Raw genomic sequence first — 18,848 nt, 5'->3', positions numbered from 1 at the left:
CTCTCCCCCCCCCCCACCTCCCCCGCCCCGCGGCAGTCAAGACTCCCGCCAAATTACGCCTCTTCTGATTGGCCGAAGTCACCAACCAATAGTTGCCAGCCTTTCTTTCTTTCTGATTGGGCCCTATGGGGGGCGGGCAATAGTACTCCGCCCTTCGCGACTAAGAAAATCCGGGCCGTCCGCAAAAGAAACACCGCCTCTGAGGCAGGAAGCTAAATAACCTTCGACGCTCGTTTACCCAGAACCCCCCGCGTTCCTGCGGACATCTTGACTTTGGGAAGAGTAAGTCTTCTATTACCTCAAACCGAGAAACGCCTCCCCCTCCCCCAAAATACACCTCTAGGCATAGAGGTACACGTCGATTGAGGGAAGAAGTTAGATTTGCAATAGGTCCTTGGTCCAGTGTAAAGGCGGATCTATGGATTACTTCCGCTCGAGTCCGTGACGGCTGAAGCCAGGGCCGGAATTTGTGCATGCACTCTGGGAATTGTAGTCTTTAAGGAGATGGGCGCTACCAAATCCGTTTGTGGGAGAGCAGTTACTAACACAAGTCACTATAAAGTGACTTAAACCTATCTATGTGTGGAGGGGTGAGGTATGAAATACTGTGTAACATTATTTTGGAATAATATTTAGATTTTAGAGCCTTTGCCTTTTTCCTTTTTCCAGCCGACTGCAGGCCTCTGCACCGCTCCCCCCCCCCCCCGTCCCCAGTTGCCAACGTCCGGAACTTCCGGTGAGAGGCTCAGCTGTGAGCGAGGTCTGGGTATCTGTGCGCGGCGCCGGCCGTGGAAGGAATTTGGGGGTTGCTCCCCTAACGTTCTCGGAGAGAAGCGGCGTCTGCGAAGCGCTGTCCACCATGGTAAGCTGGGTAGGGGTCTCAGACAAGGGATCAAGCCAGGGTCTGGCGGACAAACAGAACCGCTTGGTGGCAGAGATGCCGAGTCACCCTGATCCGAGTCTGGCCCGTGGGCGCTCCGGGGCGCCTCGGACAGGAGTGACAGTGTTTTGACCAGAAACTTTCTCTGCATCGCCACTTGTCCTGGACATGGTTCTCATGCCTCTCAGCTTCACTTGAACCCTTTGAGAGTAGAAAGTAACTTTGCTTCTTTGTATGAGTCTCATTAAGTGCTATACACGCAACAGGTTTGTTTTAATAAACTCGGTTAGCCGGAAAGTTCTGTGGCATCGGGCGCCCTCCATGGGAAACCCGTAGGGGGCATTTTCCCGGGGGGGGGGGGTAAGGGGCTCCCAGATCTGGTGCCAAGTTCTGTGATTGCTGCATTTAGGTTCTTGTCTAGCACCTACAGCCCCTCAACACACCTTTATTCCCGTTCATTTCTACTCTGATGAAAAACCTGATTTACAGACCTAGTTTACTTAAGCTCACAAAAGGAGGTAGAGATTTGAAGCCAGGTCTATCTGGATTCAGGGCTGTTTCATTACTACTGTAGGTGACATTGCCTCTGTCTTTAAAACAAGAAATGACCCCGGGTCATTTTAAAAAAAAAAAAAATTTCTGGTCCTGGGGCTTGAACTCAGGGCCTGGGTGCTGTCCCTGGGCCTCTTTGTGTGTGCTCAAGGCTTGCACTCTATCATTTGATCCACAGCGCCACTTTCAGCTTTCTCTGTATAGTTTATTGGAGATAAGAGTCTAATGGATGGAGGCTGGGAATGACACTTAGTGGTAGAGTGCATGTAGGAAGCGCTGACTTCCATTCCTCAGTACCGCATGAACAGAAAAAGCCAGAAGTGGTGCTGTGGCTTAAGTGGTAGAGTGCTAGTCTTGAGCAAAAGAAGCTCAGGGACAGTGCCCAGGCCCTGAATTCAAGCCTCAAGACTCAAGGGGGAAAAAGTAACAAACACCCAATTCTTGGGCAATGTGCTAATCCTGAAGATTATAAAGTAAGTTGGGCATCGGTAGCTCATGCCTGAAATCCTAGCTACTCAGGAGGCTGAGATCAGAGATTGTAGTTTGAAGCCAGGACAGGAAAGACCTAGAGAAGCTTATCTCCAATTAACCACCAAAAAGGTGGAAGTGGAGGTATGGTTCAAGCAATAGAGTGCCGGCCTTAAAAGAAAAATCTAAGGAACAGCTTCCAAGCCCAGAGTTCAAGCTCCAGTATGGGCCCACACACAAATAATAATTAATGAAGAAAAGAAAAACTTGGAGTCAGGCCCCAGGAAGGGGAAGGAAGTCAAGGCTCAGGAGTTAAGGGTGCTGCATACAGAGAGGCTGAGGCAGAAGGATTATTTGAGCCTAGAAGCTTGAAACAATCCTGGTCAACATAACAAGACTCCAATTCAAGGGGGAAAAAAAACACAAAAAACAAACATTTGTTACATTTGGTCTGTTCTAATGTCAGCCTCTCTTTCTTCTTTCTAGTTTTCGTTCAATATGTTTGACCACCCAATTCCCCGGGTCTTCCAGAATCGCTTCTCCACACAGTACCGCTGCTTCTCCGTATCCATGCTAGCTGGGCCTAATGACAGGTCAGATGTGGAGAAAGGAGGGAAGAGTATGTGCTTGTTTTTATTTTGAATAGTAATCTTTCCTGTCCTGAGCCTTCGATGCTTGTGTTCTTCCCTGACTATACTTCTTACTTTGCATATGGGCTCTAAAAGCTAGCATTACAATAAAACTGTCACATGTCCCCAACTTGCTTAAGTGGGCATAGGTGGTGGGAGTGTTACTTATGACTGCATTTATGATTGGGAACCAATCAGTCCCTTGAATTACACTACAGTAAGATTCCTTATAAAAGGTCATTATTAAGTTCTGGCTGCCCCCAAAATATTGTTTAAAACATGTAAGAAATAATGGACAGTATATCCTGCCTTCAGTCTATTTTTCTATTTTTATTTTCCTAATGTTTCTTAAATATTCTTTCCACAGTTATTATGCCACCCTCAGCCCTCGATCAACTCAGTAAGTATATTTTAAATAACTTGACCATTTAGATACTGAAAACAGGGGCATCATGACACAGGTGTTAGCATGTCAGGAATCATCCCTGGAGGGCACATGTCAGCAGAACCACTGAGACAAGGCGATGTGTGGAGGTTGCTTACTGTCAAGGCCACGAACACTTGGCTTCATCCAGGACAATGAAATATTCCCTTTCATACAGCTTGGGTTCCATAGCTCATACCTATAATCCAACTACTCAGGAGGTGGAGATCAAAATTGTCCAGATTTAAGGCTAGCCCAGGCAAAAAAAAGAAACAAGTGAGACTTCATTTCAATCAATAAAAAAAAAAAAACCTAGGTATTGTAGTACATGCCTGTCATCCCAGCTGGGTGAGAATCATAAATAGGAGAAATGTGGTCCATGACAACCTGAGGACAACACTGAAGGATGGGCCAGAGGGGTGGCTTAAATATTGAGTAGCAAGTATGTGACCCTGTGTTCAACCCCAGTGCCACCAAACAAAAGAGACAGAAATATATAATATAGGAAGTTGTAAGTTGTAAAATACAAGGTCACTGCTACAATTGGAGGAATGAAGGGGCACAGAGGACTTGAGTGCCCCAAAGTACCCCTGTAGTTTACCGGGGGAATCTGGACAGTCTCTTCTAACTGCAGCAGTCCAGTTTCTGCCACTAGGTGGTGCTTTAGGGACATAGTACCTAGTATATGATCCCTGGGCTCCTGGGCTGCCAGCATCAGTCACTCCTGTGATAGTAGAGTCCCCACCACACTTCCATAATGAGATGTTTCCTGAGCATCTCTAGAGCTTTCTACCAATCACTTCAGATGATGGGCTCCACTAAACTTTTAGGGGAGCCCAGAAGCCTATTTTACCTCCTGATACTAAAACATTTACCTAGACTGAGACTCTCCAGTCTGTTCCAGTGTCAGAGTCTACAAACTTCAGCCAACAGCCTGGATTTAGACCCTAGCATCACCACTCCTGAGATATTCCATCCTAGACATGTTAATTCTCCCCCATGCTTTGTTTGCCTTCTAAATAGGGGTGGGGGACCTTTTTTCTGCCAAGGGCCATTTGGATATTTATAGCATCATTTGAGGACCATATAAAATTAATAATATCCAGTCATGTACTGAATGTCTTCTAGGGTCTTATGGCCAACAGAATGGGCTGTCCCTAATGCCCACTACATAAAGAGTACATAATGATAGTACCACCCACCCCTACTGAGAGGATCCAAGGTCCTTTGATATGGCAAACACCATTGGTAACTTTACAGACCTCCTCCAGAACCCTAGTCTCCTAACCTATGACCAGACATTCTTTTCTTGTGTGCCTCTTGATTGAACAAGCCAAAAGCCCTGTTTGCAGGTTCGTGCCCTTTTAGCAATCCTTGCTTCATGGACTACTGGGTTGAGGAGATGAGATGCCATGACCATGCTGACCCCAAGCTGCCTAGATACTAGATTCTAGATACCTCCCAGTCTCCCTTCTGTTCCTCACCACTTCCATGCCTGGTCTGGGCCAACTTGCCTAGTTGCTAGTCATTCCACAAACTGTCAGGGTTCTTCTTCATTTTATTGCTTAGGAATTCCCTTCTCATTGGTTTTTCTCCCCAGACAACAGGCCTGGTGACTGGCCTAGAGACCTGGGTCTACAGGATCCCAAGAATTTGTCCCCTGTTCCTTCCTCTTTCCCTATACCCTCACATTCCCAGAGCACCATCAGCATCTGGTCATGCCTGCTCCCCTTCTTAAATAGAAAACTTTGAAGTTAGGCATTTTTGTCTGGTACATGGGTAGCATTTAAATTACTCATGAAGAAATGAATGAACATGTCACTTTTTAGAATTGCAATTTCAGGAAACCAATCTGTACCAAAGTACCTAGGTTTTCCTAAGCGTTTCCTCCTGGGCTACATGCTGTGTTTTAGGATTTTTGTTTGTTTGTTTGTTTTTTGTGTTTTTTGTGCCAGAACTGGGGCTTGAGTTCAACCCTGAGTACTGTCCCTTAGCTTTTCACTCAAGGTTGATACTTTACCACTTCAGTTAATATGCTGTCTTCTTGAAGGGAGTGATAGTATCTTTTTGTCACACTATAGGTCTTTGGTGGGGTCAGATGCTCAAGTCTAGGGGACAAGGCCACAGAGAGTGATAAAGAGTCTCAGCTGAGTGCTGGTGGCTCACGCCTGTAATCCTAGCTACTCAGGAGGCTGAGAGCTGAGGATCACGATTCAAAGACAGCCCAGGCAAGGAAAGTCTGTGAGACTCTTATCTTCAATAAACTACTAGAAAACCAGAAGTGGTGCTGTGGCTCAAGTGGTAGAACACTCGCCTTGAGCTGAAGAGTGCAGGAACAACACCCAAGCCTAGAGTTCAAGCCCCACGACCAGGAGTCTCCTTCCAGATATTGATGAAAAAAATTTACCCTACTTCCTAGGATTTAAGTCTTGGGGTGCCTACCTGGTTTCTGCCTCATAACCTTCTTTTTCTCAGGCCGACTTAACATTACCTATCCCATGCTGTTCAAGCTGACCAATAAGAATTCAGACCGCATGACACACTGTGGTGTGCTGGAGTTTGTAGCTGATGAAGGCATCTGCTACCTCCCCCATTGGGTAAGTGGGGCCTCTAGGGTGTCTGGAGAGTCTGCAGATTTTGGTTTGTTGTCGGTTGAGGGCCTTGTAGGCAGGGATGCCCCCAGCATGTGTGTGCACATTAGAGAGTCTTGCCTCTAAAGAGAGTGGCCTCAGTAAGAGGTAGAGATTTGGAACAATGCACCATTCAGTGCCTTAAACAAAACATAGTACTTGGTAGCTATGGATACGGATCAGGTTGACTTAGATGTCATTTCAGACCTGGGTGCAGGTATCAAGGGCAGAAGATCCTACAAAATTTGGCCCTGAGGCAAGGGCTACCTTAGAAAGGCCAGCAGGACTACTTAGCATTTGAGAGAGTAGCCTACAGTGACAGGCATTCACATATGATATTGACATGCACTTCCCTTTTCCTCTTTTCTCTGCCCTCACTCCTTTCCTTTGTACTTGAATTATATCAGATGGACTGAAGAGTCCCTGGGTGGGTTGGGTGGGGCTGGGGACACAGAAGTGCTTCAGCTGCCATACTGTCACAAGTACAGTGTTCTGAGGCTTAGCTCACCTCCTGCCAATTCCTGTTACGATGTTTGCTTGGTAATGGTAGAGTTCTTAATAATTGGCATAATTCAGAGGGTTGGCAGTCATGGTTATATTTCATTTTCAAGGAGTTTCATTCAGCCTTCTTCCTTTTAGATGATGCAAAATTTGCTGTTGGAAGAAGGGGGCCTGGTTCAGGTGGAGAGTGTCAACCTTCAAGTGGCCACATATTCCAAATTCCAGCCTCAGAGCCCAGACTTTCTGGACATTACCAACCCCAAAGCAGTGTATCCTTTTGAAATAAGAATGTTTCTCTGTGGAGGAGGACTACCTGCCATTATTCATTTCATGGATTTTGGTAATCCTGTGCCCGCTTTGGCAAAGGATTTAGGTTCTAGTGGTTTTTTATTTTTTTAAATATTCACCTCTGAGCTTAAAAGCCAGACATATTTGTTTATAATGTAAGAGAGTGGGCTAGTGTGGGTGACGGACATGCTGCATATGAGCTGTGCTCAAGTGCTCTAGTTTAGCTTGGTGTCAGTGGCTCAAGTCTATAATACTAGCTACTCAGGAGGCTGAGATCTAAGGTTCATGAGACATTTATCTCCAGTTAACCACCAAAAAGCCAGAGCTAGGTCTCAAGCAGTAGAGGACCCGCCCTGGGTGAAAAAGCTAACATACAGTGTCCAGGCCTTTAGGTCAAACCCCAGTATTAGAACACCAAAAAGAGAGAGAAAGGAAGAAAAAACTACTGGCACACACATAAAGTGATAAGGAAGGAAAGATGGCCTGTTGCCTACCTCATTGGCTGCTGCTCACTCTTCAGGCTCCTTATGGGGAACCTGCTGATGACCCTTTTCTAATCTTGCCCTAGACATAATGGTTATATTGAGTACCCTCACTAGCTGGTCCCAGAAAAGGGGCATGTTGGCACTCTGCCCACCACTCATTGAGTGGAGTCTTCCTGTGCTGAGGGTGGAGGAGGCATCCTGTGGAAGATGTGTTTAACTTGTCCTTCAGAGCTCTGTCTTGGAACTGTTTTTTGATGTTAGTGACCAGAAGGGACCCTACCTCTATAGCAGTAGCCTCTTGTGATCTTTGTATTGTTGAATATTACAATACAAAATCATCACAGGATTGCTTTCAAAAGCTTTCTATAGTTAATTAGCTAGTGGAGGAGAAAGGGTATTCTTGTCAGCTGAGTCAGCCTGATAACATTTCTAACTGATGGACAGGATGAAGGCAGACTTTGCATGTAACGGGAGAAGGTTGGGAGCTGGCCACAGTATGTGCCAAGGTGCGAAGAAGTTAGTCAGCTTCACACTCAGAGACTGAGTGGTCTAGGTTCTCAGCTTGAGGAGGTTCCTCCATATTTCATTGGCAGTCCAGGTACTTAATCACAGAGTTCACCATTGTACTAAAGCTTCAAAAGATTTAGTACTAGCAGGGTACTCTGCCTGTCTTAACAGTAATCCTACAGCTCCTCACAAGCACGTGTTTCTCATTAAAGGTATGTGTTTTGCCATGTTGCCTTGACAGTACATGTCTGCAGATTAGAAAATGCATTGAGAAATTTTGCCTGTCTTACCACCGGGGATGTGATTGCCATCAACTACAATGAGAAGGTACGTGAGCCCAGCATAGCCTATATCATACCAACAAGAGCCACCAGCATTGTCCATTTGAGTGTTTAAAATGAGAGTGCTTTTTAAAGCAGGGTATACCTGGATCTTTTCCCCTAATCACTGCCTACTGTTAGCTTTTATTTGTTTATTTATTTATTTATTTATTTTTTGTCAGTCGTGAGATTTGAACTCTGGGCCTGGGCATTGTCCCTTAGCTCTTCAACTCAAGGTTAGCGCTCTACCACTTGAGCCACAGCGCCACTTGAGGTTTTCTGGTCATTAATTGGAGATAAGAGTCTCACAGACTTTTCCTGCTCGGGCTGGGTTTGAACCATGATCTTCAGATCTCAGCCTCTTGAGTAGCTAGGATTATGGGCGTGAGCCACCGGTGCCTGGCCAACTGTTAGCTTTTGAAAATCTTGGTAGGTTCACATTTAGAGCCCTAACTCACTCAGCAACTCCACTGACTATATGTTTGTTTACTTAACCATGTGCAATGGGCAGTGAAGCTGCCAATTCTGCCTCTTTTTTGTTTTTTTTTTTTTTTTGGTCCTGTCGTGGGGCCTGAACTCTGGGCTGGGTGCTGTCCCTCAGCTCTTCAGCTCAAGGCTAGCGCTCTACCACTTGAGCCACAGCGCCACTTCTGGCTTATTTCTTTTTGCTTATGTGGTGCTGAAGAATCGAACCCAGGGCCTCAGGCATGCAAGGCAAGTGCTCTAGCTCTACCACTGAGCCACCTTCCCTCTTAAAAATGCCTGTAATCCTACCTAGTTAGGAGGCTGAGATCTGAGAATCACAGTTTGAAGTTAGCCATGGCAAGAAAGTCTGTGTTAACTACCAGAAAACTGGAAGTGATGCTGTGGGTCAAAGCAGTAGAGTGCTAGCCTTGAGTGAAAGAACACAGGAACAGCATCCAGGCCCCAAGTTCAAGCCTCACACCTGACAAAAAAAAATCTTCACTGGCAAGCCATGGTCGTGCAGGCCTGTAATTCTAGCATTTAGGAGACTGAGGCAGCAAGATTGCAAGTTTGAAATCAGCTAGCACTGTGTATTGAGATCAATGCTCCTCTGATTTAATAGTGAGATCCTATCTCAAAAATAAAATGGACTTCACAAGAACCTATTATCTAAGTAGGCTAAGATATGAGGAATCAGAAACAGGTTATGTTGTCCTTATGAGCAGTATATAGGGCTTTGTGGAGCTGGTTCTGCAGTAGAGCCAAGAACTGATAGTTACCTTGAAAGCAGAGCTTGATTCTGTCTGAGGACATTGCCTCTTAGGGTCACCTCTCCTCATCGGAGCCCATGTTTTCTTTAAGTTAGTTTTCCTTTAAGCAGCTGCCCTTAGACTGACCCGTCCTGATGGCAGGTCTTTTTGAGTTTAAATGCTTCTTATGTTCATCCATGAGTCTGTGATTCCATGCTTCATAGATGTTTGGTTCAGGACAATTTAGCTATAAAGTAAAATGACTGATGAGTTCTCACAAAAGTTAAAAATATATCCACTTTCCAATTATCCATGGAAATGTCTAAAAGAGGATAGAAGAGCTAGAAATTCTGCCACTTAGCTGTCCTCATTAGGCATAAGCACAGCAGAGGTGTCTTGTTCCCTGTGACAGTGGATGATTGCTTCTCTTGGTGCTGCTGCAAAGGCTGACCAGCATTTAGGAGTGAATCCAGCCTGCCTTCCTCTGAGCCTAGTGCTTAGTTCCTGCATAGCATTTTGGGCCCCTCAAATTGTAGCCCACCACTGTGCTATAAGTTCCCATAGGACAGCCAGTTCCTCCTTTGCAGGATCTAGAGGTACCCTCATGTCAGTGTAAGGATCTAACAGCTTATCTGACTGTTTCCTTATACTTGAGGTACATAGTAACTGTAATCCTTACTTTCTAGTTTTGAGGGTTTCCAGTCAACACTTCTTTCTTCTGAATAAGCTAAGAAATGTTTTTTTGTTTGTCTTGTCAGTTGTGGAGCTTGAACTCAGGGCCTGGGCACTACCCTGAGCCTTTTTGTGCTCAAGGCTAGTGCTCTACCACTTGAGACACAACTTCCCAGCCCCAGAATTAGGTGTTTTAATATCAGTCAGTGTATTAAATCTTGACCCTTAAAACTTTTGGTAGGGCTGGGAAGGTGACTCAATGATAGAGTGCTTACCTTGCATGTATGAGGCCCTGGGTTCGATTGCTCAGCACCACATAAACAGAAAAGGCTGGAAGTGGTGCTGTGGCTCAAGTGGTAGAGAGCTAACCTCGAGCTGAAGAGCTCAGGGACAGCGCCCAGACCCAGAGTTCAAGATCCATGACTGCCCCCCCCCCCAAAAAAAAAAACTTCTGGTAAGCCAACTTAATTGCCTATATAAACTTTATACCCTCTATCTTTAATATACTTTTCTAAACCTCATATGTTCTGTGCACCTTTCTTTTAGTCTCCTGTTTTTTTGTTTTTTGTCCTAGCTTGCTTTTTCCATTTTAGAACACCATTTAGGACAGAACTTAACTTTTCTTTTTTTTTTTTTTTGGTTCCGGTCGTGGGGCCTAAACTCTGGGCCTGGGCGCTGTCCCTCAGCTCTTCAGCTCCAGGCTAGCACTCTACCACTTGAGTCACAGCGCCACTTCTGGCTTCTTTTTTTCTTTTTTGCTTATGTGGTGCTGAGGAATCGAACCCAGGGCCTTAGGCATGCAAGGCAAGTGCTCTACCACTGAGCCACCTCCCCAGCCCCCAAACTTACCTTTTTAAATCCTTTCTTATTCAAAAACATTTACCCTTTCCTACAACACATCCTCATAATTTTCTATATGTTTTATACTTAAGAATAATCTTGGGGGCTGGGAAGGTGGCTCAGTGGTAGAGCGCTTGCCTTGAATGCATGAGGCCCCAGGTTCGATTCCTCAGCACCACATAAGCAGAAAAAAAAAGTGGCTCTGTGGCTAAGTGGTAGAGGGCTAGCCTTGAGCTAAAGAGCTGAGGGACAGCGCCCAGGCCCAGAGTTCAGGTCCCACGACCGGACCCAAAAAGAATTATCTTGGCTGGGAAGTTGGCTCAGTGGTAGAGTGCTTGCCTAGCATGCCTGAGGCCCTGGGTTCGATTCCTCAGCACCACATAAGCAGAAAAAAGCCAGAAATGGCACTGTGGCTCAAGCGGTAGGGCACTAGCCTTGAGCTGAAGAGCTGAGGGACAGCGCCCAGGCCCAGAGTTCAGGCCCCACAACTGATTTAAAAAAAAAAAAAAAGAATTCTCTTGTATAAGGTATTTTCTTTTCTAGCCTCTTGTGTGTGTGTGTGTGTGTGTGTGTGTGTGTGTGTGTGTGTGTGTGTGTGTGTGTGCGCGTGTGTGCGTGCGCGCGTGTGTGTGTGTGCGTGTGTGTGTGTGTGTGTGTGTGTGTGTGTGTGTGTATGCTAGTCCTGGGCTTGAACTCAGGGCCTGGACGCTGTCCTTGAGCTGTTTATGCTTAAGGTTAATGTCCTACCACTTGAGCCACAGTGCAACTTCTGGCTTTTTGTTACTAATTGGAGAAGCATCTCACAGATTTTTCATCCCTGGCTGATTTCAAACCTGGATCCTGGGGCTGGGAAGGTGGCTCAGTGGTTCAGTGCTTGCCTTGCATGCATGAGGCCCTGGGTTCGATTCCTCAGCACCACATAAGCAAAAAGAAAAAAAGCCGGAAGTGGCGCTGTGGCTCAAGTGGTAGAGCGCTAGCCTTGAGCTGAAGAGCTGAGGGACAGCGCCCAGGCCCAGAGTTCAGGCCCCATGACTGGACCCAAAAACAAAACAAAAACAAACCTGGATCCTCAGATTTCAGCCTTCTCAGTAGCTAGGATTGCAGGCGTGAGGCACCGGCGCCCGGCTAAATCCCATTTCTTTAGAATAAAATTTACCCTGATGGTGAGTCACCAGTATTACTAGTGGATTCCTACTATCTCCCCCCCTCCTCCCCCTTTTTTTTTGTACCCTGTAAGATTTAACTCCTGGGTCAGGCTGGCCAATTTCTGTCACCAGAAAATGGATGGGCTTCCTTTAGCTTCCCAGCTTCCAGGAGGCTAAAATAACATGTTTCAACCCCTGTGTGAAAAGAATCTCAAGGTATCTCAATAAAGGAGCATCTCACAAGGATTTCCTTCAGTATAACAACGCTATAGTAGGGAGAAATAGAAAAAAACATTTCATGCTCTCTACACAGAAACAATTTTTAAAATCTTTTGAGATAATATCTTGCTGAATTCCCAAGGTTAGCCTCAAACTCTTATAAATCTTTTCACCTCTTTATCCTGAGTGCTGGGATTATAAGTGTGTGCTATCATGATCAGTCCCCATTTTGTTAATATATGAATAAATATAGTTCAGTTAACTGATCTGTTGATGGGCATGTTAGATAAACACATTAGCAGTGTTAGAGTACACATTCTTAATTTTTTTTCTCCTTATATACTTAGCTAATTATTTCCTTCAAATACAACTCCAGACCTGAACTTTCTGAGCCAAAGTAGTCTTCAATATGATGCAAAACTATGTTGTCTTGTTGGAGCCTCATATAAAGAATGGCATCTCCTGAGCAGTGAGCAGAAAGGCAGCCTACCCCAATAGCAGTATTGGCCTCACACAATGTCATGGTGTGACAGTAGATACCCTAAGTGACAGATAGTGTGGTCCCCAGTGCTGTCCCAACTGTCCAATTGATTTTTGTTCCTTCTACAGATCTATGAACTTCGTGTGATGGAAACCAAACCTGACAAGGCTGTATCCATTATTGAGTGTGACATGAATGTAAGTGGCTTTTCCCAATTTCAGTGAGGTCATATCAGGATCCTAGGAAGGTGTGACATAGTCCCTGATTGAAGAAGAGAAAGATGCTATTAGAATATCATGAGGAGGCCATTTATTTACCTAATGATCCAACCCAGGGAGCTGCAATGTCAGTGTGCTGACATCCTGAGGAGGCCAAGGCCCTGTCCAGGAGGCGTAAGCTCACTGAGTAGGAGCAAACTATTGATGCACACAACTCCTGGATGTTGAGCAAAACAGGCCATTGCAAATAGGACGTGCTGTCTACTTTTATCTGTATGACAATTCTATATGTGTGTGTGTGTGTGTTTGCTAGTACTGGGGCTTGAACTTGGGTCCAGGGTTCTGTCCATGAACTTCTTCACTCATGGCTAGTACTCTTAGCACTTGAGCCACAGCTCCACTTGCTTTTTTGGTGATTAATTGGCAATAAGAGTCTCACAGATTTTCCTGGCTGGACTGACTTCAAACCACTGATCCTCAGATCTTAGTCTTCTGAGTAGCTAAGATTACAGGCATGAGCTATCAGTGCCCAGCTCCATGACATTCATAAGGCATCAGAACTTGAAAAATAGAAATCAGTAGTTGCCAGGAAAATGGGGATCCTTGTGGTGTTGGAACTGTTCAGTACCTCAGCTGTGGTGGTAGATCTACAGAATGATCTCCATGGCGATGAAATCATATGGAACCAATTAACACACAACCTGGGAGCTGTGTGTCAGCAGACTGGGAGTGTTGATATTCTGGCAATGATGCTGTATTGTAGTTTATAAAGTTCTGCCTTGAGGAGAACTGTGTATGAAGTCCATCTTTTGGTGTCATTTCTTTTTTTTTTGTTTTGTTTTGTTTTTGGGTCTGGTTGTGGGGCCTGAACTCTGGGCCTGGCCTCAGCTCAAGGCTAGCACTCTACCACTTGAGCCACAGCGCCACTTCCGGCTTTTTTCTTTTTGCTTATGTGGTGCTGAGGAATCGAACCCAGGGCCTCAGGCATGCAAGGCAAGCGCTCTACCACTGAGCCAACTTCCCAGCCCCTTGGTGTCATTTCTTAGGACTGTGAATCCTTGTCTGAACACAGATAAGGAAGCTGAATGTGCCACGTCTCACTATTACCTTTCATCTTGGGATATAGGTAGACTTTGATGCTCCCCTGGGCTACAAAGAACCCGAAAGACAAGTTCCTCAACAGGAGTCAGTAGTAAGTGTTTCCCCTTTCCCTATCCCTCCCTGAATGTGTTTTTGTCCCAGTGCTTCTTTATGTGTGGCCTTTACTGGGACTGACCCAGTCACATTTTGCTGCTCTTTCACTTTGCCTCTGAGGAATGGTGTCTCCTAACTGGAGAAACTGGGGACACCAAAAACTGAGTATTCCTGCTGAGCAGCTCCCTTGTTTCTCTCTCCCTGTCAGGAATGCGAAGCTGACCATGGTGGCTATACTGGAGAGCTGGGCTTCCGGGTGAGTACCAAGTGACATGTCTCACTCTGTGACCCCTTAAACCAGGCCCTTCAGTTCAGTCTGCTCTCTGTGATGCTTTGAGGACACGAGCAGGAATTAGGCCCTGACTACCTGTGCACACACAAATCAGAGCTTGCTCTGTTACCAGACCTTTTCGTATGCACTTGTTCTAGAATCCTAATGACCCTGCAGGTGGCCAGCTTTTCTTACTCTTTTCAGAACTTAGCTAACCTAGGCTGAATATATAGCTCACTGGTAGAGAACTTGTATGTACAAGGCTCTGGGTACGCTCTCCAGCACCATAAAACAAAATACCCCACAAAAACAAAACAATAAATCCCATTTATAACCTACCACAAAGTCAGAGTAGTATAATAGACACACATACAATTGTTATCACATTTGCTTTCCCTGTCTCTAAAAGCCTGTCCTGTGTTTCTTTTTTGGTTGGTTGTGGGGCTTGAACTCTGGGCCTGGGCGCTGTCCCTCAGCTCTTCAGCTCAAGGCTTGCATTCTACCATTTGAGCCACAGTGCCACTTCCAGTTTTCTGATGGCTAATTGGAGATAAGTCTCATAGACTTTCCTGCCTGGGTCTGGCTTTGAACTGCGATCCTCAGATCTCAACCTCCTAAGTAGCTAGGATTACAGGCATGAGCCACCATTGCCCAACTTGTTTTGTGGTTATTTGCCCAAGATACTTCAAAGTAGCAAACATGACTCTTAGTATGGTCACCAGTTGGGCTTCTTAGGAACCAAGTAGAAGTGGTTCCAGTGTGGACACTGGAGTGCCCATGGCAATGGAGGAAGGCATGACTGGATAGTCAGGAAGTTGAGACTGCATAGCCGTCACTGCAGAGCCTTAGCCCATCCACAGGGCCTCAAGCTGGGTAGTCCTGTAGAAATCAACTTATCTCTTACTGCTGGCTGCCTCTGGCTCACACAGTTCTATGACTGGAAAGTCCTAACTGGCTGGGCAGAGAGTGCAGCTGCCAACATTCTAGTAGCTGGGAAGGCCCAGGGGATCTGAGCAGCACCCCAAGCTCACATCCCCATAGCAGTCTCTGAGCTTAAGGCACCTTTGTGTGCACTTTCAAAGCTTCACATTCAATCATTCTCCTTGCTTGCATGTCTAGGCCTTCTCTGGTTCTGGGAATAGACTGGATGGAAAGAAGAAAGGAGTGGAGCCCAGTCCCTCCCCAATCAAGCCCGGAGACATTAAAAGGTAGGTCTGTCCTGGCTGTGTCCCTGCTGGGTGTCTTATCCAAGAAGAGCATGTGCTAGTTCCATGGGTTAGGACAGCCTCACTCCAGGTCTGGAGATAAAGCTTGGCCAACAGGTGGGCTTAAGCTTTTTCTAGGATGGTGGAACATGATATGATTGAGTCTAGGAACTTTGACACCTGGAGATACAGGTTCTTTTCCCTGCCTTTTATTTTTTTTTGTTTGTTTGTTTGTTTGTTTTTTGGGTCCGGTCATGGGGCCTGAACTCTGGGCGTGCGAGCTGTCCCTCAGCTCTTCAGCTCAAGGCTAGCGCTCTACCACTTGAGCCACAGAGCTGCTTCTGGCTTTTTTCTTTCTTTTTTTTTTTTTTTTTTGGTCGGTCGTGGGGCTTGAACTCTGGGCCTGGGTGCTGTCCCTCAGCTCTTCAGCTCAAGGCGAGCACTCTACCACTTGAGCTACAGCGCCACTTCCAGTTTTCTGGTTGTTTATTGGAGATAGGAGTCTCACGGTCTCTCCTGCCCGGGCTGGCTTTGAACCGCGATCCTCAGATCTCAGCCTCCTGAGTAGCTAGGATTACAGGCGTGAGCCACCAGCGCCCGGCCTGGCTTTTTTCTTATGTGGTGCTGAGGAATTGAACCCAGGGCCTCAGGCATGCAAGGCAAGCACTCTACCACTGAGCCACCTTCCCAGCCCCTTCCCTGCCTTTTAGAGTTAGGCAAGAATATAGCCTTTGTGGGAAGGGGGGGGCGGGGATCTGAAAGTTTGAGAACACAAGCCTTAGCTAGGCACTGACAGTTCAAGCATATAATCCTAGCTACTCAAGATGCTGAGATCTGAGGATCATGGTTCAAAGCCAGCCTGGGCAGGAAAGTCTGTGAGACTCTTATTTACAATTAACCACCTGAAAACCAGAAGTAGAGCTGTGGTTCAAAGTGGTAGAGAGAGCCAGGCACCGGTGGCTCATGCCTGTAACCCTAGCTACTCAGGAGGCTGAGATCTGAGGTTCACGGTTCAAAGCCAGCCCAGGCTGGAAAGTCTGTGAGACTCTTATCTCCAATAAAACACTCAGAAAGCCAGAAGTAGCGCAGTGGCTTAAGTGGTAGAGCGCTTGCCTTAAGCTGAAGAGCTGAGGACAGCGTTCAGGGACAGTGCAGTCCTGAGTTCAAGCCCCAACAACAACAACAAAAAAAAACTAAAGGAACATTAACCTTGGGATAACCCCTCATTGTAAGCCAGACCCAGAGTCTGTAGCCTCCCACACACATCTTTTGCCTTCTGGTTCCCTGCTAGAAGAATACTTGGGAAACACCCAAAGTCTAGCCAAAGATGCAGAGCCAGCTACGCCTCTGTACCCTACAGTCATTGAGAGAACACTCATCTTTTCTCTTTGTTTCCTCTTCATTGTCTAAAACAAATTATAATCCTTTCCTCTTGGAAATAACATTTCTCCTTGTCTATCTTCATTACAGAGGAATTCCCAATTATGAATTTAAACTTGGTAAGATTACTTTCATCAGAAATTCACGTCCACTGGTGAAAAAGGTTGAAGAGGTGAGTTTATTTTATTGGTAATGAGAAATATCACTTCTCATTTTTCTCCGTGAAGGCCTGGTTATCCTGTAGAGTTGTCATGGTCCTGTTAAAGCTGAGGCCTGACAACCCAGTGGTCAAGAACCCCCTCTGGCCTCTACCACTAAAGAGCTAGGTGCCCTAAATAGGTTCTTTTCTGTTTGTTTACTGTGCACAAGCACTACTACTTGAGTCATTTCCTTACTTCTGAGACCTTGAATTTTTCATCTCTGTACAGCATCTTCTAGCTGAACAGGTAAAGGAGGCTAAGCATCCTGAAGAGATGAGCGCTTGCAACTACATAGCTAGTTGCAAGCTATGTAGGGCTCCTGGCACCATGCAGCACTCTTGATATAGTGGTTGTTGAACAGGTGCTCTGGTTACTGAGGTATTTGATCCTAAGAACATCTGAGATACTGAGCTTCCCAAAATCCTAAGGGAAGTGAGACAGTGAGAATTGAGTGCCTAGGTTTGGGCTCTCTATTATTATTGCCACGGCCTAGGCATTGCCTAGCAGTGGTAGTAACCAGCTTCCTACTGGCTTATAGATCCCTTGCTGTGTGCAGGCACTATATTATGTGCTTTTTTTTTTTTTTTTTTTGCTTTTGCCGGTCCTGGGGCTTGAATTCTGGGCCTAGAGTCTATTCCTGAGCTGCTTTGGCTCAAGGCTATTACTACCACTTGAACCACAGCACCCCAGGCTAGCTTCAAACCACAATCCTCAGATCTCAGCCTCCTGAGTAGCTAGGATTACAGGCATGAGCCACTGGCACCTGGCTTGTGCTATATGCTTTTAAGTAATAAGTCTTAGCAGGTAGTAGTGGCTTATACCCTAACTACTCAAGATACTGAGATCTGAGGATTGAGATATAAAGCCATCTTGAGATGGCTTTATGAGAGATTTATCTCACTGTGGAAGTGGAGACATCTCAAGTTGTAGACCCAACCATGAGCAGAAATGCTAATGAAGTTCAAGAAGCCCATAATAATAAACCTAGCTTCTCAGAAGGCTGAGATCTGAGGGTTGTGGTTCAAAAGCACCCTGGGCAGGAACATCTATGAGACTCTTATCTCCAATTAATTACAGAAAAGGCTGGAAATGGCACTGTGGCACAGGTGATAGAGTGCTAGCCTTGAGCAATAGGAGCTTAGAGACAGCACCCAGTCCTAGAGTTCAAGCCCCAGGACCAGCAAAAGAAAAGAAAAAAAAAAGTGACTATTACATAAAGGATATATAAATGATCCTCAACTTACCATGGTTTAGTATTGACTTCTTCACTTTACAGTGACATTTACACGATACACAGTAGAAGCCATTCTTTGATTTTTTTTTTTTTGGGGGGGGGTCCAGTTGTGGGGCCTGAACTCTGGGCCTGGGCACTGTCCCTCAGCTCTTCAGCTCAAGGCTAGCACTCTACCACTTGAGCCACAGCGCCACTTCCAGCTTTTTTTTTTTTCTGCTTATGTGGTGCTGAGGAATCGAATCCAGGGCCTCAGGCATGCAAGGCAAGCGCTCTACCACTGAGCCACCTTCACAGCCCTATACTTTGATTTTTGAATTTTGATCTTTTCCTGGGCCAGCAGTACGCAGTAGGACCCTCTCATGATGCTGGACAGCAGCAGCTAGCCAAAGCTTCCAGTCATCCTCACAATTCAGAGGGGAAACAACAACCAGTACCTTATGGGTGCATATGTTAAGCTAGGTTGATTGGTAAGTTAGGTGTGTTAAATTCATTTCTCCCTTATAATGACTTTATCAGGACAGAAGCATCAGTACATTAAGCCTGAAAACAGGTGGTTGAAGGCTCGTAGTTGTGATTCTATGATTTTCTTAGTGTAATAAATTGTTATTTTTAATCTATATTTCATTTCTTATGAATAATGCATAAGTAAGGAAAATGGGTAGGATGTCCAGGAATCTTTAAAAAAAAAAAATAAGGCAATACTTTTGAAACCTCCAGGGAGATTCTGAAAATGTTGTCATTTCTTTACACCCAGGATGAAGCTGGAGGCAGATTCATCGCCTTCTCTGGAGAAGGACAGTCATTGCGTAAAAAGGGGAGAAAGCCTTAAGTCAGGACTGTTGGCTGATTGGAAATAAAAGAACCCATTGCAATATATGGCTTTTAGTTACT

The 18,848-nt window shown here is 45.6% G+C and overlaps 1 protein-coding gene across 2 annotated transcripts; it reads left to right on the top strand.

Moving 5' to 3' along the window:
• The first annotated feature begins 729 nt into the window (after nt 1-729).
• On the top strand, nt 730-18,831 carry Ufd1 (ubiquitin recognition factor in ER associated degradation 1). 2 transcript variants are annotated; one of them, XM_042666324.1, is made up of 12 exons: nt 730-862; nt 2,387-2,519; nt 2,897-2,929; nt 5,429-5,550; nt 6,223-6,353; nt 7,619-7,691; nt 12,384-12,452; nt 13,600-13,665; nt 13,876-13,923; nt 15,058-15,146; nt 16,614-16,695; nt 18,712-18,831. In XM_042666324.1, the coding sequence occupies exons 1-12, from the start codon at nt 860-862 to the stop codon at nt 18,784-18,786; spliced, it is 924 nt and encodes a 307-aa protein (XP_042522258.1). In that variant the 5' UTR covers nt 730-859; the 3' UTR covers nt 18,787-18,831. The 2 variants fall into 2 exon arrangements, with proteins under 2 accessions (XP_042522258.1, XP_042522259.1); XM_042666325.1 differs by lacking the exon at nt 730-862 and having other exon boundaries at nt 2,400-2,493.
• Nucleotides 18,832-18,848: the final 17 nt, after the last annotated feature.

Source organism: Dipodomys spectabilis, unplaced genomic scaffold (assembly GCF_019054845.1).
Source record: "Dipodomys spectabilis isolate Male_0828 unplaced genomic scaffold, ASM1905484v1 ptg000363l, whole genome shotgun sequence".
In the NCBI taxonomy this organism is placed as follows: Eukaryota; Metazoa; Chordata; class Mammalia; order Rodentia; family Heteromyidae; genus Dipodomys; species Dipodomys spectabilis.
Note: the sequence above shows the minus strand (reverse complement) of the source record. Positions and strands in the feature narration are given on the sequence as shown.

What these genes read in the sequence shown, in the direction of transcription:
- Ufd1 (XM_042666324.1), top strand. An exon ending in TGTGGAGAAAGGAGGGAAGA is followed by an intron (nt 2,520 to 2,896) that starts GTATGTGCTTGT and finishes TTCTTTCCACAG; the next exon opens with TTATTATGCCACCCTCAGCC. An exon ending in TGGTGAAAAAGGTTGAAGAG is followed by an intron (nt 16,696 to 18,711) that starts GTGAGTTTATTT and finishes CTTTACACCCAG; the next exon opens with GATGAAGCTGGAGGCAGATT.